Here is a 25,454-nt window from a genome sequence, read left to right on the forward strand (position 1 = left end):
TGTTGGAACCACAGTTCAGTCTCAGCTGTGCAGGAAGGTGGCAGCTTGACACTGATAGCTGCAGAGTCCATGTTTGTCCAAAAATTGGTTACCAATTGAGGCCACTGGAAACACAGTGGAGATAACAAAATAACCACACAAAGCGTATCTAGAGTGAATCAAACGGATTTACTATTCAGAACATGCACAACCTTTTAAAAGCTCGAATCCCACGCCCAACACGTGTTGACGTCATCACCTAACCAGATCGATGCCTCCTGGGAATTGTAGTGCTGCCATAACGCCACTACATGGGCCCGGTCCCAACCATTTCGGATAATCGGAGATATACTGCATTTATTCTGCAACCTTTTGTCAAAACTGTGAAAGAAAGAGGTTCAAGTAAATTTTCAGCAGAAGAGAAGATGGGAATGGATGTGGGTGGGAAGGGAAGGGTGAGAATCACTGCTCTAGACCCCAATTGTTACTGACATTTTTGCATGAGAAAAATTGTCATTGACCCATTTCCTTTGGAGTAATGAAACCGTGCACATAACGAGTCAATTAGGGATGATTAAAACAGGGGTTTTCAAACTTTTTCTCCCCACCCACATCCCACTTTAAGCAATTCCTTACTAATCACAGAGCATCTATGGCATAGGGAATACTTAAAGTGGGGATGTGAGTGGGAAGAAAAAGGTTGAGAACCACTGGTGTAGAACCAAGAAAATGGCTGCGATAGGATGAGATGAAATGGCTGAATGGATGGTGGCAATTACCAGCACATTGAATTTTTTGGTTTGTGTAATGAGTTGTTCATGGTGAGGTGGTTGGATGTACCCAGCATGTAGGACCCCAATCTGAATCCCTATTTTCCCCAATTCTGATGAAGAGTTGTAGACCTTAAACATTGACTGTTTCTCTTTTCACTACCATCTAACCTGCTGAGTTTTTCCAACATTTAAAAAAAATAAATTAGAAAGGCAAAGATGAGATATGGTTAAGGAAAATCCGAAGTCTTTTCAAAACAATGATGGCAAGAGGGTAACCATGGAAAGAAAATGATTCATTCAGTACTGCAGAGGCGGTTTACATGTGGAGCCAGAGGACATAGCAAGGTCTTAAAGGAATATTTCTCTTCACTACCAGAACATTGTGTAGGGCTGCATGCAAATGTCAGGACAATAGCACTTGTTTGTTTGTTCAGTAATGAACTGGCACAGACTCAGAAGGCCAAAAATATCAGCAAGACAAGGGGATCTGGGATTGCTTTTCAACAGGATCCTCAATTTCCTAATCAGCAGATCACAGTTAATGCAGATTGGCATCATCACCTCCTCCAAGCTGGCCATCAATACAGGGGCACCTCAATGCTGTGTGCACATCCTTTGCTCTATTCCTTGTACACTCATGACTGCATTGGCAAGTTCAGCTTTAATACACTCTATACATTTGTTGACAACACATCTTTGTTGGCCAAATAACAGGAAATTCTGTCAAAATATAGGATAGGGATTCAGGATGTAGTTGGGTGGTGCCAGAACAAAAATCTTGCTCTCAACATCAAAAAGACTAACAAAGAAGGGGAGGCCAGGGGACCATGTACCTGTCTTTAATCACAGGATAGAACTGGAAAGGGTTAGTTCCTTCAGGTTCCCGAGAGTCCTCATGTCGGAGAACATCTCCTGGAGGCAGCACATCAAGGCAACAGTGAAGAAGGCATGCCAACGCCTCTATTTCATAAGAGGTGTTAGGAGGTTTGATATGTTGTTGAATACTCTGTCAAACTTCTACAGATGCATTGTGGAAAGTTTACTAATTAGCTGCACCACAGCCTGCTCTGGTAATTCAAAGGCCCATTCATTGTAGACATCAGTGTGAGGTATTGCCTCAAAAAGGCAGCCAACATCATAAAGGACCTCCAACACTCTGGTCACAATGTCTTCTCACTGCTGCCTTCAGGCAGAAGGTACAGAAACCCGAAGTCCAGCTACTCTAGGTTCAAGAACAGTTTCTTTCCAACAGCTATCAGGTTCTCCAAGCTCTTGCATCTCCCTGTACTATCCCAATTATAAAATACTCCATACATATAATTTATTTATACATGCATGGACACGCACGCGTGCACACATACACACACACACACACACACACACACACACACACACACACACACACACACACACGCACACACGCACACACACACACGACATAAAAAACTTGACTGCATGATTGAAGCACCACTTTTTTTTCTTGCGCAAACTATGACCGTCCATATTTATTTATCTTTCTATCCTTTATATTTATTATCTGTTTCCGTACAGGGATAATTTAATGTATACCTATTGTAGATGGTGTATCTTGCATACCTGTTTGACAGCAACATGTAAAAATTTTGGTTTTTTTCAACATAAATTCTTTTCAAGATTCAAGATCTCTTTATTGTCATGTGTATTGAACATGTAATATTACATAAAATTGCCTTCTGCCTACCATAAGGCAGACAAAGAATTACCATTAGTGTGGCCCAGCACTCCTTACAGTAAGAGAGAAAGAGAAGCAAAAGAGAGTCCCTTCAGAGTCACTGAGTGTCTGTGGATTCGCCTCCAGCGCTCCTGCAGCCTCTGCAGCCGCACAGACCCCTGTTCGATGCATCAGCCACCCTAACACCAGATCCAAACCTCCAATACAACCAGGAGGCCTCCATTTGAGAGTCCTTCTTGCCCTCAGCACCCTCTCGAATCCTGGTTCTGATACCTGGTTCCCATGACCCAGTTTCTCGTCTACTTATATGCATGACAATAAACTCATTATCAAATGATTATTGTTATCAAATGGTCACTTGTTAATTCTCTGATTCTTTTTAATGCTTCTAGAATCTGAACTGGGTGGTATGGATACAGCAGTTTGGAGCAGGGTGGTCTGGGTGCAGCGGTCTGGAGTTGAGTCAGACAGAGATTGGTTGGGACATTGGGAGACCAGGCAGGGTTGGGATAGAGGTGGACAGGTTTGGGAATTGGAGATGCTGGTGAAACTGGAACAGGGTTGGTTTGATTTTGACAAAGCTCATCTTCATGAGCTGCATCATCCATCAGAAGATTGCTGAGCAGTGTTACAGATATTAAAGTGTCATTTGTAGAGAGAGTAAGTAAATCACACCTGTGGAAGCTGGCTGCAGCATGGAAACACAGTGTCACCCTGTGGTTCAAAAGTGAGAATAATTGAGTCTTGATATTTGTCGTTGGGAATTATCTAGTTCAAAGGTGTTGGGAAATGCTGTTACTGTCATGGTGATAAGTGTGAACCTTGCATCATGTTTGAAGGATGGCTGAGGAGGTAATATCAAGGGGCGGAACTCCTGTACTTCAACTCATTATTGAACATTTTGGTCTGAGATTTCCATCACAATTTGCCAGAGACTGATGTCCAGTGTCTACTGTGCAGAAATTGGGATTTAAGTGATGAATGCTTAAGCAAGTAGTCTCATTAGTGCTTCTGAAGAAGATTCTTTCTCAGTAAAAAGGCATCGTGGACTGAATTCAGTGATTAACAAGTTAGGAGTAGGAGGCATCAGTGCTCAGTAAACCGTCATTCATACTTACTCTGGCAGAAGCTTGGTTTCCGGCCTTGAACTCAGGAGCCTTCCATCCTACTTGAGATTTGAATCAGCTGAGAGTATATTAAGACCATGTTCCCACCACTCAGTGAAAACATTTTCACAAAGGCTTTCCGATGCCAAACTCTTCTATTGAATTCCGGGCTGCTCTGAGTCAGCTGTTTATAGATTGTATGATGTCTGTGAGACGTGACACGCACAATGACATCACTCTACCCAGAGAAAAGGGTGACAATGTTAGGAAATGGAGTTCCAATGGAACAGGAAATGAAACAGTTCAGATAAGTTTGATCTTTAACACTACAATGCTGGCTTGTTTGTTTGGTTTGATTCAACGAGATGGAAATGTTTTTTACTTGATGCTTAATGGATCAAAGCACACAGAAGCAGGCAGGCCATTCAGCTGACAACTTTATATGTGAATGCTGGCATTCACCTCAGAATCTACATTCTGGGTGAGAATCAGCACTAGAGTTTGTGAGTATCTTAAGATGGATTCTGAATTATTGGCCTGAATTTTCCACTCATTGACAACAGAATAGTACATACTGTTGAGTAGTCTGGCAAGTATCCACACACCATTCATAATCTTTTGTGCAGAAGTTCAACAGTATCCAGGAATCTATTGTGCATCATTCCCTCCATCAGGAACCTGATGTGTGTGAGCAGAGAAAATGACTGTGTCTGAAAGTTGGACTGCAGTGAACTTTTTTTTACACTGTTATGTTGTCCAAAATTGTAATTATCTGCAGGAAATTACATTCATAATCATTTTTTGGGTGAAATTGAGCAATTTGCAAAATTAAAGCTGGCACTTCTGACCCATTCTATCCACACCAGTGTTCCTGATGTTTTCTCACCACATTAGTTGCAGCCGTACTGACAGAAATTGGAACTCACTGACCTGTGTGGAGCAGGCTCAGGGGAACTAAAAGCATAGCAGGCTACGTTCTTGCTCTACGTGCATTTTAGAGGGACACTTTGCTGACATAGGGAGACCTCACAGGACAGCTTTGGAACTGTCTGCAGGCTCCTTAGCCAGCCCCAGAGTCTATTGAATGTACTGAGGATTTTGCAGCATTTAGCAGCTGAGCTACTCCTCTGGGTCTCAGCGAGAACCCTGCCAGCAGTGCTGAAATCCTATTGGTCTTGGGAGGTTGAAGTAAGCTCAGGCACAGGTATGGCTATCTTAACAGAAAGGTCATCATGTTTGAGTTTTTTAACCCCATAGTTACAGAGCTGGGTGACACTCTGTTAGACCTACTTTCACCACACTCTCCTGTGTTCACTTGCAGTCTCAGCGCTGATCCACATGGTGCCAGGTTACCTGTCTGAAAATCATCCCCACCTGCTACTTCATGCATGTCTGCTAATTCTCTCTTCATGTCAATGAAGACATCCAGTACCATGCTCTCACGGCTTAACTTCTAGTGATGCACTTTGTTGAATAGAAATCCAAGTGCAATGCAGCTGCCTCACAACTCCAGTGACCCAGATTCAGCCCTGATTCCCAGTGCTGTACTTGTGGAGTTTACATGTTTTCCGTGACCATGTGGGCTTCTGGGATGCTTCCATTTCCGCCCACACTCCAAAGATGTGGAGGTTGACAGATTGCAATACTCAAAAAAGTGCTGGAGAAACTCAGCAGGTCACGCAGCATCTATAGAAAGCAAAGGGACCTCGGTAATGTACTATCATCGTGAGCAGAAAGCAGCCAGGCGCCTGAATATAAAGGTGGGGAGAGGAGGGAAGAAAGAGCACAAGCCAGCATGCAAGGGGTCTTAGGAAGAGAAAAAATCTGAGGTGATGCTGTTGTGGGTAGCTCTCCGGGTGGAGAGGGAAGGGGCTGGGAAACTGGAGGGAAGGAGACAGAGGGATAGGGAAAGTGAGAAAGACAGGGAGGGGCCTAGTGGAAACTGCAAGATGTTGATGTTAATGCCATCTTGTGGGAGAGTGCCTGACGGAATATTAGGTGGTGTTCGTCCTCTTTGTGGGGGGGCCTTGGTTTGGCAGTCCATGAGGCCAATGACATATATGTCGGTCTGGGATTGAAATGGTCGGCCACTGGGAAGTTCCTGTTAATTGGTGGTTGAATTGCCCCAAGCATCCAGCTGGTAGAATTTTGGGGAAATTAATGGGAATTTATGAAGAATAGATTAGGGGAATGATTATTGGGCCCGGGATTGTAGATGCAGACACGGGATTGAAATGAGCTCTGCTATCTCATTAGGAAATATAGAGAAGCATCTTCTGTTTCCCCACTATCCTTTCTACTCAGATCTCCTCAAAATTATGGAGTGAATATGTCGAACACCATTGCCCCATCATAAACCACGCTGACTCTGCTTGATCAGGTCATGAATTTCCAAATCTGTTGCTTTCACTTCCTTAATCATAGGTTCCAACTATTTTTCCAACAATCGGTCTTTGGCTATAACCCTTTAATTATCGAGTTTCTGTTTCCTCCATTTTGAATAGATTTGACACATTGGCAGTTTTCCAACCCTCTGGCACTTCTCCAGAATCCCAGGATTTTTGGAAGATTTCATATAATATATCCACTATCTCAGCAGTCATTTCCTTTAAGATCCGAGAATGCAAGCCATCCAAGCTGGAGGGCTAACCAATCTTAAGTGCAAAAGACGAGCTTTGTAACATACCTTTTTACTAGTGAGAGTGATGTATTTTCTCTCACCCATTGAATGCTACAGCATTCTAGTCTGTGCCAACCATTATTTTGCTGGTCCTATTGACCTGCTCCCATTCCATAACCCTCCAGACCTCTTCCATCCACATATCTATCCAATTAATTCTTAATATTTAAGATTAAGCCTACATTCACTACATTAGATGGCAGCTCATCCCACACTCCCACCACTCTCTGTGAAGAACTTTCCCCTAGTGTTCCCCCTAAACCTTTCTCCTTTCAGCTTAAAACTATGACCTCTCGTATTTATCTCCCCCAAAATGTGGGAAAAGCCTACTCACATCCACTCTGTCTATACCTCTAGTAATCGTGCAAACCTCTATCAAATCTCCCCCCATTCTTCTTCACTCCATGGAATAAAGTCTTAACCTGTTTAATCTTTCCCTGTAATTCAACTCCTGAAGACCTGGCAACATCCCAGTAAATCTCTGCACTCTTTCGTGTCATTAGCGACCAGAGCTACACACAATATTCCAAATTTGGCCTCACCAATGTCTTAAACAACTTCAACACAACATCCCAACGCCTTTACTCAGTTCTTTGATTTATGAAGGCTAAGATGCCAAAAGCTTTCTTTATAACCCTGTCCACCTGCGAAACCGCCTTTGGGGAATAATACATAATAATAATAATATTCCCAGATCTCTCTGCTCCTACACACTTCTCAGTGCCCTACACACTTCTCAGTGCCCTACCTTTTACTGTGTATGTCCGACCTTGGTTTGCCCTTCCAAAATGCTTCTCCTCAAAAATTGTCTGTGTTAAACTCCATCTGCCATTTTTTGGCCCATTCTCCTAGTTGGTCCAGATCCCTTAGCAAGCTTTGAAAATCTTCCTCGCTGTCCACAACACCTCCAATCTTAGTGTCATCAGCAAACTTGCTGATCCAATTTACTACATTATCATTCAGATTATTGATATAGACAACAATGGTCCCATTACCGATCCCTGAGGCACTAGTCACAGGCCTCCAGTTTGAAAAACAACCATCCACTACCACTTTCTGTTTTCTCCCTCGCAGCCAATTACAAATCCAATTTACAACCTCTCCATGGGTATTAGGTGTCGTAACCTTCTGAACTAACCTCCCATGTGGGACCTCATCAAAGGCTTTACTAAACTCCATGTAGACAACATCCACAGCCTTTCCTTCATCTAACTTGGTAACCTCCTCGACAATCTCTATAAGATTCGTTGAACATGACCTACCACATACAAAGCCAGGTGATTGTCCTTAACCAAGTACCTATATATCCTGTCTCTCAGACTCCTTCCAATAATTTACCTACTACAGGTACACGATCCTTTATCCGGACATCTAAAATCTGTAAAGCTCCAAAATCTGGCAAGTGGGGACCAGCAGTCGGGGGAGGTGGCCGAGGGACCGGTGGTCGGGGGATACGGCCAAGGGACCGGCAGTTGGGGAAGACTGCTGGGCGGCCGGCGGACGGGGAAGACTGCCGGGCGGTCAAGGGACCGGCGGTTGGGGGAGGCGGCCAAGGAACTGTGGTTGGGGGAGATGGCCGAGGGACTGTGGTCGGGAGAGGCGGCTGAGGGACCGCGGTCGGGGGAGACGGACGGGCGACTGGAGGGGGGTGGGGGTGAATACGGCAGCACAATTCGGGTGGGCTTTCCGAAATCCGGAAAAATCCGAAATTTGGAGTACATTGTCCCCCAAGAGTTCCGGATAAAGGATCGTGTACCTGTACTGACAACAGGCTCACCAGTTTATTTTTGGAGGGTTCAATGCTCATTCTCCAAGCATCCTCAGTCAGCACCACTTCCCCCAGCTGCAAGGACAAGGGCAATGCAGTGGCTTTGGTATCAGAGGCACTGCCAGTGGAGCAGACCCCACGCCATGCAGCGATGCATCCAGCAGTCCCCCACGCGGGTCCTACTGCCCATTTGTCATACCTCACAGCCTCATACTGGCTTAAACGGCTTGTAGAACCAGGCTGGCAATGTTTTTCTTGACGTTGGAGACCCATGGGGTATCATACCCAAATTGGTGGTGCTAACGCCAGGAAGTCCAGACCACAAGGGGTCAGGGCTCTGGGGAAATCAGTAATAGGGCACTGGAGCAGAAGAATATCCTTCCTCCACCCCCCCCCCCCCCCCCCGCCAAGGTGAGCAGAAGCTTGGGAGAGGACCCTACAGTGAGAGACACCACGTCAGTGAACCAACGAAAGGCTTAGGACCCACACAGTCCATGGGCTGCTGGAGTCTGGCTCATGAGATCAAGGTTTTGGGACTGGGATCTATGAGGATGCAGATGGCAAGCAAGGCTCAAAATGGCTTCAGGCACTGATAGCTTCCCAATGATAATCAGAAGCAGGAGTTGAGGAGGGTGACTTGGATATCTGGAGATTGGGTTTGCCACCATGACAGGCAGGAGGCCGTGCGGCTACTGAGGTTTTGGGGGCACAGGAGGCGGCGACAGCAGAGGAGGTGGTAGGATCCATGGGCACTTGATGTCTCTGAAATGCCTCTCTTTTGCTTCCCTTTCTTTCTCTTCTTGGTTACGGGCACTGGACCATTGGTGACTGTGTGTGCAAACAAAAGTAAACACAGTTTGTGTATTTATGTACATGCAGTAAACAAATCTTGAACTTGCGGGGGGAGGGGGGGGGGAATAAAAAGCATGAGAACGGGAACTTGGAAGTAATCTTCCAAGCCACACTCCGATCCGACTTGGAAATAGATCACTGTTCCTTCACTGTTGTGGAGTCAAAATCCTGGTATTCCCTCTCTAACAACACTGGGGCATCCCCACACCTCCTCAAGCACTGCAGCAGTTCATTAAGGCAGCTCCCCACCAACTTTAGAGAAGAGCAATTTAATACTGGCTGAATGAATAAGAAAAAAAATGGGATGCTCATAGTTCTTATTTTCCATAAAGGCTGGTGCAGAATATGTTTAATTCCTTGTTCCCATAACTTGTTGCCAGCAGTAACCTTTTATTTAATGAAGAATGGCACCTTGCTTAAATTGACTTCTGAACACAGTTCACATGAGTCAGAGGAGCTCTGTTCCACATGTGTGTAAGCAGGCAGTTTAGAACTTAAATACTTCGGCCTGTCACCATCAATGATGGCTATTTATGACTGTAGAGAAATGAACTCACTGTCTGAGAAGTCAGGAGTTTGCGAACTTACTGAAAGCTGAGGGGTTCAGGAACTCTCTGAGAGGTCGGGTTTGGGAATTCACCGTTTGAAAGGTCAGGGGTATGAGAACTCACTGTCTGAAAGGTCAGGGGTTCAAGAACTCACTCTCTGAGAGGTCAGGGGATGGAGAACTCCCTGTCTGAGAGGTCAGGGGTTTGGGAATTCCCTGTCTGAGAGATCAGGGGTTTGGGAACTCCCAGTCTGAGAGGTCAGGGGTTTGGGAACTCACTCACTGAGAGGTCAGGGGTTTGGGAACTCACTCTCTGAGAGGTCAGGGGTTTGGGAACTCCCTGTCTGAGAGGTCAGGGGTTTGGGAACTCCCTGTCTGAGAGGTCAGGGGTTTGGGAACTCACTCTCTGAGTGGTCAGGGGTTTGGGAACTCCCTGTCTGAGAGGTCAGGGGTTTGCGAACTCCCTGTCTGAGATGTCAGGAGTTTGGGAACTCACTCTCTGAGAGGTCAGGGGTTTGCAAACTCCCTGTCTGAGAGGTCAGGGGTTTGGGAACTCACTCTCTGAGAGGTCAGGGGTTTGGGAACTCACTCTCTGAGAGGTCAGGGGTTTGGGAACTCCCTGTCTGAGAGGTCAGGGGTTTGGGAACTCCCTGTCTGAGAGGTCAGGGGTTTGGGAACTCACTCACTGAGAGGTCAGGGGTTTGGGAACTCACTCTCTGAGAGGTCAGGGGTTTTGGAACTCATTCTCTGAGAGGTCAGGGGTTTGGGAACTCCCTGTCTGAGAGGTCAGGGGTTTGGGAACTCACTCTCTGAGAGGTCAGGGGTTTGGGAACTCACTCTCTGAGAGGTCAGGGGTTTGGGAACTCCCTGTCTGAGAGGCTGTTGGTGTGATTCTCACCACGTAATCAGCAGCTAGATGTGGATTTGAAACTTGAGACCTTCTAGGACCTACAGACTTAATCTGCTCTATCGACCGGTCTGGATGTGATGCAGCAAATAGCTTTTTCCATCATTTTTTTGCGATTCATTTGGTTTATCTGACTTAATATATGCATCAAAAGGCAGAGTTGAAGAGGGAAGCATCTTCTCTGGGAGGGGAAGGCTTTGCTTGAAATTTGTGGAACCTACTTCATTCAAATGGCAATCCCACACCTTCACCTAGAGAGTTGAAGATAATTGTCCATCATTAAACATCTTCCTACTCATACCTGAGGCTGGCACAGTTAGTGTAGCAGTTAGCACAACGCTATTACAGCAGCAACGACCAGGGTTTGAATCCACCGCTCTCTGGAAGGAGTTTGTACGTTCTCCCCGTGACAGTCTGGGTTTTCTCCAGGTACTCCCGTTTTCTCCCACGTACCAAAGACGTATAGAGCTGATAGGTTCATTGGTCAGTCATGTGGATGAATTTGGGCCGTGTGGGCTGGAAGGGCCTGTTGTTGTTCCTTGACTCTGAAGAGAATGCCTGCAATGAATAGCAACTCCATGACATACTGCAGGAACTGGCCAGGCTGTCTTTGACAGACCTCCCAAGCCCAGCATCTAATGTTAGGATACTGGGAGCAGATTTGAATCAGAGGATGTACAATGCAGATTTGAAACCTGCAAACTCTCATCTAACAGTACAGAGGGTGTATCTTCAGCAGTTAACAAAGGCAGCAGCACCTTCTCAGGGGTAACCACGTAAAAGCAACCAGCCTGGTCTTTAGGTAGTTGGTGGCCAGTGATCATTGTCAGGAGGGATGTCCACAGTGAGGGCAGGCAGCTTCTGGAGTGACCAAAATAGCAATATTGGCACTGTCATGCTGCTCTAAAACAACAAATTTTGTAATATGTTCATGACCATAAATTCTGATTCTGAGAGCAAAAGAACGGTGTGACTAACCACAGGGTCTGGATTGCATCACTTTCCTTCCCAGTCCTTGTGCTGTCAACAAGGAATTTGTATGTTCTCTCTGTGACCTGTGGCAGCTCAATGGAATGTTTGGATTACTCATGGTGATTTATGATTTTTCTTCCCCTAGAACATTGACATCACAAATTTCAGTAGCAGCTGGAATGATGGGCTTGCATTCTGCGCTGTACTTCACACCTACCTTCCAGCACACATTCCATATCAGGAGCTGAACAGTCAGGACAAGGTAAAGACTCCGTGGTTACCTGCTGATTTTTGTAACGCTATGGATACTAACTGCTCCTTCACAACTTAAACATGTGTATGTTTTATCTAAACCCGTCGTGGCACCCTCCTTATTTAGCCTTCATTCCATAATGTATTGGAGTACTGAGAGAAATGCTCAGCCAGTCTCTGAAGTGGATGATGGGGATCTGGGGCAGTTCACCCAGGGTTTCAGATCGCTCGCTCTACCAGACGTCTCCTTGTGTTAAGGTAGCACAGATTGAAGTGGGATTGGTGTCTGTGCCATGACTGGAAGGCCTCTGACTCCCCAAAGTCCATACAATAAAAGGAGTGCTTATGGATCTTATGTAGCAAAGGTGAGTCCGAACTGTTGCTGAAAATTCCTTACTTGGAGTATTCCCACGAAGATGGAAGGATATCCTCGAGCCTCCCCTTGTTGCACTAACCATGGACTGCTATGACACCAGAAGGATTGTCTACACTTTGGCTAAGTCACTTGTTTTGCACTAGGATAACGGAATATTTATTATATAACTATATTTCTGTATTGTCTCTTTTTTAATTCAATTACATTTTTAATTCGTTACAGCAAGCAGGAATTTTATGCATATTTACACTGTACAGTGTACAAGGCAATACATTATTATCATTAAAACTTTTCAAACAAATATGGGTAGAGCTTAGGAATAAAACAGGGTAATCACTTTGATCAATGTGTACAATGAACAGGAGAAAGGAGAACAGATATAGAGACAAGTTGCAAAGTTAAGGTTCCTGCAGCAGAGGATTTTATTGTAAATGGTGTAGTGAGAATGGTATGTTCAAATTGCAAACGAGCAAACTTTTTGAGCCAGTGTATTGATGCTTTCCAAGAGAACACAGCACATTTAGCACAGGAACAGGCCCTTTGGCCCACGATGTCTGTGCTGAACATGATGCCAATTTAAACTGCACATCTGCCACTGACATGGTCAATGTCTCCCCTGTTCCCTGCCTCTTCATGAGTCTGTCAGTATGTCTCTAAAATGTTGCTATTGTCTCTGTTTCTACCACTCCCCCTTGACAGCATGATCCAGATACCTACCACCCTCTGTAAAACTACTTGCCCTGTAAATCTCCTTTAAATTTTCCATCTCTTACCTAAAAGCGGTGCTCTCTGGTATTTTCCATTTCCACCCTCGGGAAAAAGATTGAAGGTAGATAAAGGGGAAGCAGAGACAATCTACCTCAGATGGTCCAGAGAAAATAAACCTGAGCTTGTCCAACCTCCCCTTTACAGTAAACGCTCTCTAATCCAGGCACCATCCTGCTGCAACCATAAGACCATATAGGAGCAGAAATAGCCCATTCAGCCTATCGAGTCTGCTTCGCCATTCAATCAAGAGCTGATCCATTTTCCCACTCAGGCCCTCTCCTCATAAACATTGATGCCCAGTAGTGGAGAGGATCAAGAACTTCAAATTCCTGGGTGTCAACATCTACGAGGATCTCTCTTGGAGCCTCCATTTTGATGCAATCACGAAGAAGATTCGGTATGTCACCGAAGATTCTCAAAAACTTCTGCAGAGAGCATTCTGGCTGATAGTATCACTGTCTGGTACAGATGTGCCAACGCTTAAGAGAAGAACAAACTCCAGAGGGTTGTTCACTCAGTCTACGACATCACAGCACCAGACTTGACTCTGAGGACATCTACAAGAGGCGGTTTCTTAAGAAAGCAGCCTCTAACCTTGAGGACTGCCACCACCCAGGCCATGCCCTCTTCACTCTGTTACTATTGGGGGAAAGGTACAGGAGCCTAAAGACGAGCACCCAGCGGCACAAGGACAGCTTCTTCCCCGCTGCCATCAGATTCCTGGATAATCAATGAACCAGAGACACTTTTTTTATTTATTTTTGTAAGGTGGTTTGTATGAATAATTGCACTGTGATGCTGCCGCAAAACAATGAATTTTGTATCTTGTTCATGACAATAAATTCTGATTCTGAGGATTTAAACAAAAATCTATCAATCTCTGCCTTAAATACACCCAATGACCTGGATTCCACAACCACCTGTGGTAACAAATTCCACAGATTTACCACCCTCTGGCTGAAGAAATTCCTCCACATCTCTGTTGTAAGCCTGAAGTTGTGTCCTTTTGTCCTAGACTCTCCCACTATGGGAATAACCTTTCTACATCTACTCTGTCCATGCCTTTCAACATTCAAAATGTTTCAATGAGATCCCCCCCCCTTTATTCTCCTAAATTCCAATAAGTCAAGGGCCAGCAAACGTGCCTCATATGATAACCCTATCATTCCTGGAATCATCCTTGTGAACTTCCTTTGAGCACTTTCCAATGTCAGGACATCCTTTCTTAAATGAGCAGCCCAAAATTGCTCACAATACTCCAAATGAGGTCTCACCAGGGCCTTATTAGCCTAAACATCACATCCCTGCTCTTATATTCTATTCTTCTTGAAATTAATGCCAACATTGCATTTGCCTTCCTCACCACCGTCTCAACCTGCAAGTTTACCTTCAGGCTATCCTGCATGAGGACTCCCAGGTCCCTTTCCATCTGAGTATTTCCAATTTTCTCCCCATTAAAAAATAGTCTGCTCCTTTATTTTTTCTACCAAAGTGCATGACTGTACACTTTTTGACATTATATTTCATTTGCCACTTCTCTACCCATTCTCCTAATCTGTCTGTCCTTCTGTAGCCTCTATGTTTCCACTACACAACCCGCTCCTCTACTTACCTTCGTATCATGTGCAAACCTGGCCACAAAGCCATTCATTCCATAATCCAAATCATTAATATACCACATAAAAAGAAGTAGCACCAACATCCTGTCCCAAGCCTCCAAATCCTTCATGTAACATGGTGACCAAAGAAGGGTAAAGTAATGGGGCAAGTGGTTGAAGTGTCAGTTGAAGAACATTTTGAAGATAGTGATGGTACACTGATGGTTTTGAGGCAATTATCCATAAGTTAAATTCTGAAGTGGGGAAAGGGCAATTCCAATATAATAATACAGGATTGGCTATTAGGAGAGAGATCAACATCTGACAAGGGAGAGTCATGCAAAAGTGCAATGGTGAGAATTCAGGAGCAATGTATTCCAAACCAGGTGAAAGAAAAGTAGATGGGGGGGGCGTGGCCACGTGAAGGACCTAGACAAAGAAGCCAAGGCAGCTGAGAACAAAGATGGAAGAAGCTCCTATTCAATCAGGAACATCAGGTGAAAGTATAAAAGGGAGCGATACAAAAATGGTGACGGGTCCAGCAGAACCAGGTAAAACTGAGGAATCAGGTTGGGAGCTGAGCATCATCCTGGAAAAAAATGGAAAATTTGAGTAACCGATTCATAAATATTGAAACGATAATGAGAGATATGAAGGAGAAAATGTCCAAAATAAAAGAAATTGTTGAAGACCTGTTGAAGAGAATGGGTCAAGCACAGTCTGAATTGACGAAAACGCATGAGAAACTCGAATCTTTGGAAAAAAAGCCAAGGAATGGGAGTCGGATAAACAAGGACTGCTGGACAAAACTGGTCATATACAGTCGATGGAATAATGTCCGAATTATTGGACTAAAGAAAGGAATCAAGGGAAGAGACTCAGTGAACTTTTTTCAAAAATTGATGCCACAAATGTTGGAAGAAGACAAATTTGGATATCAAGAGAGGTCACCAAACACTCATACCCAAAAGAGCCAGCAATCATAAACCAATACCAGTTCTGGTGAGACTTTTAAGCTACTGAGAATGGGAGATAATTCTGGGAGCAACATATGATTACTCTAAGCAGAATAATGGCCAACCTGAGGTTGATCATGAAAACGTACTATTTTTTCAAGATTTTAGCCCAACCTTGATTAAACAAAGAAAAAAATTTGAAGATGTGAAAAAACAAATGCGTGTTAAAAGCTTGAAATACTCAAGGCTATAACCTACGACTTTGAGGGTCGATATAGCGGAAGGGAACCGGCAACCTTTCAAGAATAAGAATGAGATTTAAGATTTTCTATGAAGTATATAAAGGAAAAAAAGAGAAAAAAATTAAAGTTGCTGAGAGAGAAGATTGAAAATATTTATAATGGAATTAAGTAAAAGTAGTAAAAGTTTTTTTTAATTTTTACAAAATCGCCTTTATTTATTGTTTAAAAGTAAAGTATGTGGAACAGTTCACGGAGAGCTCAGTAAAATAAAAAAAATGTGGGACAAGTAGCAGGATGGAGATTCCATTCTAAGGGGAGAAAGGCGCCTTGAAAGGAGTAGCAAAAAAAGATGGAGCTAAAGGTCTTTCTTCCTCGAGAGATTCTGCGGGCTTTTACATAGGCTTTCGGGGCTCTATGTATACATCACTATCGGGGCAGGGACATTGTGTGTTTTTCTTAAAGGGGAAGGATCACTATTATTTAAAAAATCAGAGATTTTATTGCTAAAAATATTATTTTAAAGAAGATTATGGATAAAACATTAAAATTTATTAGTTTTAATGTTAATGGAATTAACAGTATGGTGAAGAGAAACAGGTCTTGGCATACCTGAAAAAAATTAAAGGCAGATATAGTCTTTTTACCAGAAACACATCTTACCAAATTGGAACATGCAAAATCAAAAAGAGGTTGGGTGGGACAAATAATATTGTCTTCATTTGGATCAAAAGCAAGAGGTGTAGCGATTTTAATTAATAAAAATACACCATAGAATATAATCATAGAAGAGACTAACCGATCAAGCTGGAAGATTTGTAATGTCACACTGTAAAAGTTATGCAGAATCATGGACATTTATGAATATTTATGCCCCAAATTATGATGATGGTCTTCATGAAGGATATCTTTTTTTAAAAACCACAGAGAGAAGACAAAATATATTGATTGGAGGGGATTTCAATTTCTGTTTAGATCTAATATTGGACAAATCAGCGAGAACAGTAACAAGGGTGAAAGCTGCAAAAAATTGTCATTTATGAAGGATTTAAATGTAATTACCATATGGAGGTGGCTCAACCCCTTAGAAAGAGACTATTCATTCTATTCAAAGGTACATGATTCACATTTATTTTTAATGTCTGCCCAGCTACAAAGTAGAGTGGTAAAAATGGAGTATTTGGCAAGACTTTTATCAGATCACTCACTGTTAAGTTTAACTATTATGGTAATGGAAAAGCAAGAAAGTATGAACAGGTGACACCCTAATGCTACATTATTAAAGAGGAAGGACTTTTGTGAATTTATTAAGAGACAGATAGAAATATTTAGTGAAAACAATCTTCCTTCTACTGATAATAGTTTCCTAATATGGGACACGCTTAAAGCTTCTGTGAAGGGACAAATTAGTTCTTATACTAAAACTCTTAAGAGAGAAATATGTAAGAGACTTGGAAGGTTTAGAGAAGAATGTAACAAAATTATAAAAAGAATATCAGATATCAGGAACACAAGAAAAATTTAGAATATTAGAGAACAAAAAGTTAAAATATAATGCATGACAAAAATATAGAACAGAAAAAAATGATACTAAAAACTAAACAAAAATATTATGAACTAGGAGAACGGGCGCATAAAGTGTTTCTTTGGCAGGTTAAAGCAGAGGAGTTGTCCAGAATGATAACTACCATAGAAGCAGAAGATGATTCTAAAACATAAAATCAAAAAGAAATAAATAATATGTTTAGACAATACTATACGAAGCTATATAAATCAGAATTAATAGGAGATGAAAACGAGATGGAAGAATTTTTGACAAATGTTGAACTTCCTAAACTAGAAGAGAGAGAAAAAGATGGCTTAGATGCACCTTTTACAAGGGAAGAAATGGAGAAACCTCTGGGTATTTTACAAGCTAATAAGTCCCCGGGGGAAGATGGGTTCCCCTCTGAGTTCTATGACAATTTAAAGATTTGTTGATGCCTCTGTTGACGGAGGTGTTAGACCAGGTGGTGGAGACATAAACCCTCCAGGAAACCTTTTCAACTGCTATAATTATAGTGCTATCGAAGAAAGGTAGAGATCCATTAAAAACCTCATCACACAGACCAATATCACTCTTGAATGCAGATTATAAAATTCTAACAAGGGCACTAGCCACAGACTGCGTGAGTATTTACCAACATTTGTTAAAGGAAGGCATTCTTCAAATAGTCTGGGTAGATTATTCAATATAACACACCTGGCAAAAATCAAGGTTGAATCCAAACATAACTATTTCTTTAGATGCAGAAAAGACATTTTACCAACTAGAATGGTCTTTCTTATATAAAGTATTGGAATCCTATATTAATACATATGATTAGAATATAGCAAGGAATAAATGAATGTATCGAGGGAAAAATCAGGTATATCACTGAGGACACCATTATGTAAAAATGTTACTGCCTATGAATCTGGATAACAAAATATTCAATTCATAGTTTGAGGAAGGAATAAGATATGTTTATGATTGCTATAGGGAACAATCTCATATCTTTTGACAACTAAGAAATAAGCGTGGACTAGCTAATGGGACTTCTGTTTTCTCCAGTTAAGATTGTTCTTGAGAGAAAGATGGGGACCAAACTTGGTCCCACCTGAAATAAGTGAGATGGAATGAGCGATTTGGCTAGGGAACTCACCTAAATTTATATCTAAAATGTACTTTGCTCTCCAAAATGAAAGTGCAAAACCAAGTTAACAGAGATCGAGAGAGAGATAGGAGTCAGATTTAGGAGTTGCATTAATGGAAAGATGCTAGTCTGATTGGCATTTGGATAGCATGACATCAATTATAAATGCAAGATATGGATTAGTGCAATATAATTTCCTACACAAATATATCACACCACAGAAGTTGCGTAAATCAGAAATATCAGAGATGTGTTTTAGATGTGTAATAGAAATAGGAAAGAAAAGAAAAAGGACTGCCTAAAGAAATCTCTTGGTGCCTGCCACATTGACCACCGCCAGTGGGCTGATATCACCTCAAACTGTGCATCTTGGCGCCTCACAGTTCGGCGGGCAGCAACCTCCTTTGAAGAAGACCGCAGAGCCCACCTCACTGACAAAAGGCAAAGGAGGAAAAACCCAACACCCAACCCCAACCAACCAATTTTCCCCTGCAACCGCTGCAACCGTGTCTGCCTGTCCCGCATCGGACTTGTCAGCCACAAACGAGCCTGCAGCTGACGTGGACATTTACCCCCTCCATAAATTTTCGTCCTCAAAGCCAAGCCAAAGAAGAAGAGAAATAGGAATGTTCTTACATGCCACGTGGTTGTGTGTGAAGGTGAGGCCTTTCTGGCAGGATATTACTGAAATACTACAAGGATAACAGGTGTAGTCTTCATGGATGACTCGGAGATTTATCTTTTGGGTAATTTCTTGAAATAAGTAACAATCTAACTAAATTCCATATTTCATTTGTTAAAATAGCTTTAGCTGTGGCTAAGAAATGTATTGTGATAACTTTGAAATCTGACTCCCATCTACTGAAAACACAGTGGAAGACAGAGATTTAAAAAATCACATATAATCAAAAGAACAAATATGATGTATTTATAAAAATATGGCAACCATATTTGGATTATATAGAGGCCCAAAAAAAGGGGGGGGGGGAAAGGTGCTATTATTATAAAAATGTAAGTGATCTCCTCAATGGAGATATTCTTTTCTTAACCCAACTGTAAGCCTTGATGGTGTATGGTCTTATACTATGAAGCAGGTAGGGTAGGGATTGTTGTGTTCTGTTTTGTTTTGTAAAAAGTTTTATATATATTTATATTTATATAGCTTAACAATGGAAATTTATATGCATATTTATGTAAAAAACAAAAATAAAATATTCTTTTTTAAAAAAAGAAAGAAAAGTACGCAAATCCAAAGAATCCTATGTTGAAGGATATTTAGGGCTGGATAAAGATAAAGCAGAACGTATATGGCAGATATGAGAACCAGGAAACAGGGATGCTACTTCAGGACTATAGAGTGTAGGGGGTACTTGAAAATAAATGAGGAAAGCAAAGTGAGGCACATAAGATTATGGAAAATCACAAAACAGTCTTTGTTTATTAAGGACCAGGGAAAGAGTAGGGCCCATTCTGGATGCAAATGTCAATCTGTGTATTGGCCCAAGGAAAATAGTATGAGGTAATGTGAATATTTCCCATTCGCTCAGATACACACAGTATTGTTAAGAATTCTATAACATTTCATAATTTTGTCACAGGAAAGGAGACGTAACTGGGAGACAGCAAATCCAGGGACATGGTTAATGTCACAGTCTTTTCCCCAGGGGAGGGGAGTCTAAAACTACAGGTTTAAGGTATGACAGGAAGTGAGGAGCATTGTCTTTACACAGAGGTTGATAGGTATGTGGAATGACCTGTCAGAGGAAGTGGTCGAGGTGGTTAAACGCCAGGAGTTAAACTTGAAAGTCTGCAGTCGATGTGGTTGTAATTGACTCAGTAAGTCACACAGCGATCTTTATGTTTATGGGTCTGAACCCAAGGTATGAGCAAAAAGCAGACAGGCACCTAAATAAAATGGTGGGGAGAGGGGCAGAGGTGGAGCATAGGTCTACAGGCAAGAAGTCACGGGGGGAGGGGGATATGGGTGGGAGGGCATAAGAGAAGAAAACCTGAGAAGTGATTGGGGAAAGGATAGATCTCTGAATGGAAAGGGAAGGGAGTGGAGAGCTGGAGAAAATGAGATAGAGGGATGGGGAAGAGAGAGAGAGACAGGGGACTGACCTAATGGAAACCAGAGAGGACGTTGTTAATGACTTCCGGTTGGAGAGTTCCCATATGGAATATTAGGCATTGCCCCTTTAATTTGTGGATGCCCTCAATTTGGCAGTGCATGAGACCATGGATAGACATGCGACACGAGAGTGGTGTCAAATTAAAATTGTTGGCCACTGGGAGAACACCACCATTGCTGCAGAAGGAGTGGGTGTGCTCAGCGAGGCGATCTCATAGTCTGTCCATTCTCTCCAATGTAGAAAAGGTCACAAAAGGACACTGGATGCGGTAGATGGCGTCCACAGATTCAGAAGTGAAGTGTTGCTTTACTTGGAAGGACTGTTTGAGGCCCCGAATAGTGGTGAGGTAGGAGGTGTGGGCACAAATGCAGCACTACCTGCAGTCAAGGGGTAGGTACAAAGGGAGCGAATAATGGATGAGTAGACAAGGGAGTCAATGTGGGATCAGTCGCTGCTGAAGGTGGAGAGGGGAAGATGTGTCTGGTGGTCGGTTCATGTTGTAGGTGACAGAAATTCCAGAGGAAAATATGTTGGATGTGGAGGCTGGTGGGGTGATAGGTAAGGATAAGGGGAATCCTATCTTTGTTGCATCTAGGAGCAGAGTGGACCAGGGTAGATGTGCGAGAAATGGAGGAGATGTTTTGAAGGGCTGAATTGATGGTGATAGAGGGGAAGTCACATCTTTTTTGAAGGAGGACATCTTGGTTGATCTGGAATGGAAGACCTCATCCTGAAAGTAAATGCGATGGAGATGGAAGAAGAAATAGAATCTTTTTAAGGAACAGGGTGTAAAGAGGTATAGTCGAGATAATTGTGAGAGTTAATGGGTTTGTTAAAAATGTATATCGAACATTTGTCTCCCAAGATGGAGACAGAGAGATCAAGAAAGGGGAGAGCGTTGCCAGAGATTAACCAAGTGAAATTGGTAGACATAGCTAGGACCCATGTGGGTACCCATGACTGTCCCTTTGACTTGAATTAAGTGGGATGAGTCAAAGGAGAAGTTATTGAGGGAGGTCATTTCTTGCTGATATGTGTGTCCATGCTCTCATGCACTGTCAGACTGAGACCACCCACAATTGGAGGAACAACACCTCATCTTCCATGTGAGCGCTCTCCAACCGGATGTTGGTAATATATCTTTATCTCCTATGGATGTTGCAAGATTGGCAGAGTTCCTCCATCATTTCTGTGTTTTTACTACAATCACAGCATCTGCAGACTTTTATGTTTCACTCTTATTGAGGGTGAGAACAAGTGCGGCCAGACGGAGAAGGGAGACTGGTTGTCCACCAATGACCTCTTGCCTGTGGGCCTGTCCTCCTTCCCCAGTCCCTCCCCCCACCTTTTTATTCTGGAGCCTGCCCACATAATGATGAAAGGCTCAAACCTGAAACATTGATTATATAATTTTACCTTTGCTATATCAAGAACACTGTTTAACCTGGTGAGTTTCTCTAGCACTGGGTTTTTACTTTATCGCGATACACTAGTCTGAGAGTCCCAGAAGGTGGCAGGTCAGGTGGGAAAGAAGGCATGGATGAAACTTGTGCTGATTAGCCAGGTCCTGGGTACGTGCAGGGGAGGTTTATAAAGCATTGATCAGGCCACCTTTTGGAAAGTGTATACAGCTTGGGTCACCACATTATTGGGAAGGATAGTGTGGAGAAGGTTCTCCATAATGTTGCCTGGGAGGCAGCATTTTAATTATTTAAATGGCCTGCCATATTATTTTAACATCACTGAAAGCACAAGCCCATGCTCAGCCGGCCAGACCATGAGGGGTTACAGGCTCCAGAGGATTAGTGGACTGGCGCAGGGCACCAGAGGGGAAACACCAACCCACTCAACCACCACCCCGCTCCCCCACCGCTGAGAAGAAGAAGCCTGGGAGATGACCCTACAAGGCAGTGGACCAACAAGGGGCTTAGAGGCCAAAGAACTCACACCAGGCTGTGGGCTTCTGGAGCGCAGCTCATGGGAACCAGGTATCGAGACTGGGATCCATGAGGGTGCCAATAGGGCTCCCAAAGGGCCTCGGGAAGCAGGAACTTGAATTCACCGCTGGAACGGACAGGAGGAAGGAAGTTTGCTGATTCCAATCTGTTCCCTGTGCCTGCGAGCAGCAAGACATAGACATTCATGGAAAATTAGGAAGTGAACGGAAGCACTCACACCATGTCACGTGAGGCAGTACCCATCTTCAGCAAGAGAAGGATCTAGCCATATCCCATGGCATTCAGTATCATATCCTGCTTGGTTATGCATGCTGGTTTTCCATCATTACCATCCTAAAGATCAACATTTGATAGCCACATAAATCTTGTAGGTTAGAGGCTTGTATCCTGTGGTATGTGACATCTTAAGTCATTCTACCTCCTCAAGTCTGCTCCGTCACCACTTAGTAAACTTGACATTGTCCAGAGTAGTGCCAACCATCAATTGTCATTAAACATCAATCTCGCCAATTGCTAATTCCTTCCAACACCAGCAAACCGATGCTGCAGTTTGTACCATTGGAAAAGCACATTGAATTTATTTACTTAAAACAGCACCCCACCAAACTATGATCCCAACCTGTGGGTTCCTTTCCAAGTCACCCATCAATATATTGCTGTTCCTTCTCCCACATTATGACAGAGCTCCTGAAATCCAAGTTCGGCCCTCACTGCTGCTACTGTCTGTGAGGAACACCTACGTTTCCCTGTACTCCCTCTGGTTGCTCCAGTTTCCTTCCACGTCTCAAAAGATATAGGGATTGGTAGGGTCATGGCCAACTGTAAATTAATCCTGGTTAATTAGTGAGAAGTTAATGGACATGTGAGAGAGACAGCAGGTTAGAAGAAAGGGTATTGTTCTGATAACCAGCACACACTTGGTTAACTAGATAGCCTGCACCAATGTCACAGGAAATAAAAGCACAGTGGGTGTGCTTTCACCACAAGGGCTGCCATGGGGAGAAGGCAGTTTGTCATCACCTTCACAAGGCCAATTAGACAAGCACAGTAAATGCTGCTGTTTCTCTTGTCAATCACTTTTGTTTGCAGTGAGCTCTTTCAACATCCACTCTCCAAGTTTCAGCTGCCACAGCATATAGATGGCTGCTTTTCAGACAGTCACTTTGGTCCCTCACTGTAAGAGCTTCTGCTGTGGGGATGGGGGTGGGGGGAGGGGGGGTGGGAGGTGGTCAAGTGGCGCGTGCATTCACAATCCTCCAATAATAGCATGAATCTAGACCACTCTGCAGCGCCCCTTGGGACGTTTGGATGCTGGGTCATTCAGCCAGAATCCAAACTCTTGCCCATCATGACACCACTGAACATTTTGATTCAATAGCTGGAGTTCCATGACAACAGAGCATTTTTTTTTTCCCCTTGCAAACAGAGACAGCAGAGGGCTGTTCAGCTCCGGAACTCCGTTTAGCCAGTTTGCAAGATCGTGGCTGATGCTTTGAAGCTTTGATCCCTTATTGATTAGAAATCTAACTCAGCTTGAAAACTCGAGGGATTACATCTCCATTGATTCTAGACAAGGGTTGCAAAGACTCACAATGCCGTAGAGAAGATTGGGGTGGCATGGTTGGCAGAGCGATTAGTACAATGCCTTTACAGCACCAGTGATTGGGACTGGGGTTCGAATCCCACAGTGGGATTTCGAATCCCACACTGTCTGTAAGGAGTTTGTATGTTCTCCCCGTGTCTTCATGGGTTTTCCCTGGGACTCCGGTTTCCTCCTCCTGTTTGAAATTTAGGTTAGTGGGGTGTAAGTTGGGCGCACAGACTTGTGTGCCAAAATGGCCTGTAACCGTGCTGCATGTCTAAATTTAAAGAACTCCTTCCTTATCTCCGACTTGTGAGTGCCCCTTATCTGGATCCTCCCCTCAGAGTAAATGTCCTCCCATCTTTTATCCTGTCCAGCTTCCAAAGATCTTATGTTTCCCCTGGGAAAAGTTTACAAAATTATGAGAGGCATAGATAGGGTAAACAGCATCTTTTTCTCAGGGTAAATTATAAAAACACTACATGACATGTACTTAAAAGTGGGAGGGGAGGAGGTTTACACAGTGAGCAGTGGGACCCAGGGGTAGTGGTGGAAGCAGATGTGATCATAGTGTTTAAGAGGCTTCTGGTCATATGAACATGCAGGGGATGTTGAAGGGATATGGATCAGGAGGAAGCAGCAAAGTTGTATTTAATTCGGCCAGGATGTTCAGTGCCAAAGTTGTTTACGATTTTCTCCATGCGGCTTAGAATTCGTGCTTGGTACACTTATTGTGAGGTTCCCTTTACCTCTGTACTTAAAGCCCAAGTGTGTTGGCTTGCCTGGATAGCATGTAAAACAAAGCTTTCAATATACCTTTTCAATATAATTTCAATATAACATGTGACAATAAACAATTCAATTTAAAAATTCAGTTCAATTACCTGCTCATCTTAATACTTACTGTCTTTGTTTTATTTGCAAGAGTCCCAATTCCTTTGGGCTGCAGTTTTCTTCAGTCTTTCTATATCTAGATGATGTTGTTTGATCATTCTTCCTTTCAAAGTGAACAATTTAACATTTTCCCATCTTGTACTCCATCTGCCAACTTAGTCTCCACAATGTCTCTGGAAGCTCTTTGTATTCTCTTAAAAGCTTGCCTTTCCCTTTACTTTTGTGTCACCCACATACTTGGCTCTGGTGCATTCACTTCCTTCCTCTAAGTCATATTGTAAACAGCTGTGCAAGACCAGGACATAAGCGAGCAAGAAAGAAGCAGGATATATTAAGAGAACAGTTAATAGAATGCTGGCCTTCATAAATGGCCGAACTACAGGATTTGTGTTGAAGATAAAACAGATTGCAGATGCTGGAATCTGGAGTAATAAACATTGCTGGAAGAATTCAGGAGGTCAGCCTGTATCTGTGGAGCCAAGTGTTTCAGGACTCCTGATACAAGGACTCACCATGAAACCTTTTGCCTTCACGGATACTGTTGACCCCCTGAGGTAATGCTGGGAGAGGAGAGGAGACTTGATTGATGAGTGCAAGATTGCCAGAGGTGTAAGTAGTCGGCTGAAAGACCATGATGGGCAAATGAAAGGTTTGTGAGGGAATAGTTTAATGGGTGCCGGGGCTTCAAAAGTTATTGGATATCTTGAGAGACAGTAGTTTGTAGCGCCA

The 25,454-nt window shown here is 43.2% G+C and overlaps 1 protein-coding gene and 1 long non-coding RNA gene across 6 annotated transcripts in view; one reads left to right on the top strand and one right to left on the bottom strand.

Moving 5' to 3' along the window:
• The window catches only part of specc1la (sperm antigen with calponin homology and coiled-coil domains 1-like a), a 278,924-nt gene that overhangs the window by 239,802 nt on the left and 13,668 nt on the right, over positions 1 to 25,454 (top strand). For all 5 annotated transcript variants that reach the window (XM_069933747.1, XM_069933749.1, XM_069933750.1 and 2 more), the window contains one exon: positions 11,441 to 11,557. In XM_069933747.1, coding sequence (XP_069789848.1) covers positions 11,441 to 11,557 — 117 coding nt within the window. The remainder of the gene's footprint in view (positions 1 to 11,440; positions 11,558 to 25,454) is intronic.
• LOC138761509 (uncharacterized) lies at positions 150 to 24,903 on the bottom strand. Its single transcript, XR_011356353.1, has 4 exons — positions 24,736 to 24,903; positions 10,625 to 10,881; positions 3,582 to 3,807; positions 150 to 360 (listed from the first exon to the last, which is right to left on the bottom strand). It is a non-coding gene; the product is annotated as an uncharacterized lncRNA (long non-coding RNA).

This window comes from Narcine bancroftii, chromosome 4, assembly GCF_036971445.1.
Source record: "Narcine bancroftii isolate sNarBan1 chromosome 4, sNarBan1.hap1, whole genome shotgun sequence".
NCBI lineage: Eukaryota > Metazoa > Chordata > Chondrichthyes > Torpediniformes > Narcinidae > Narcine > Narcine bancroftii.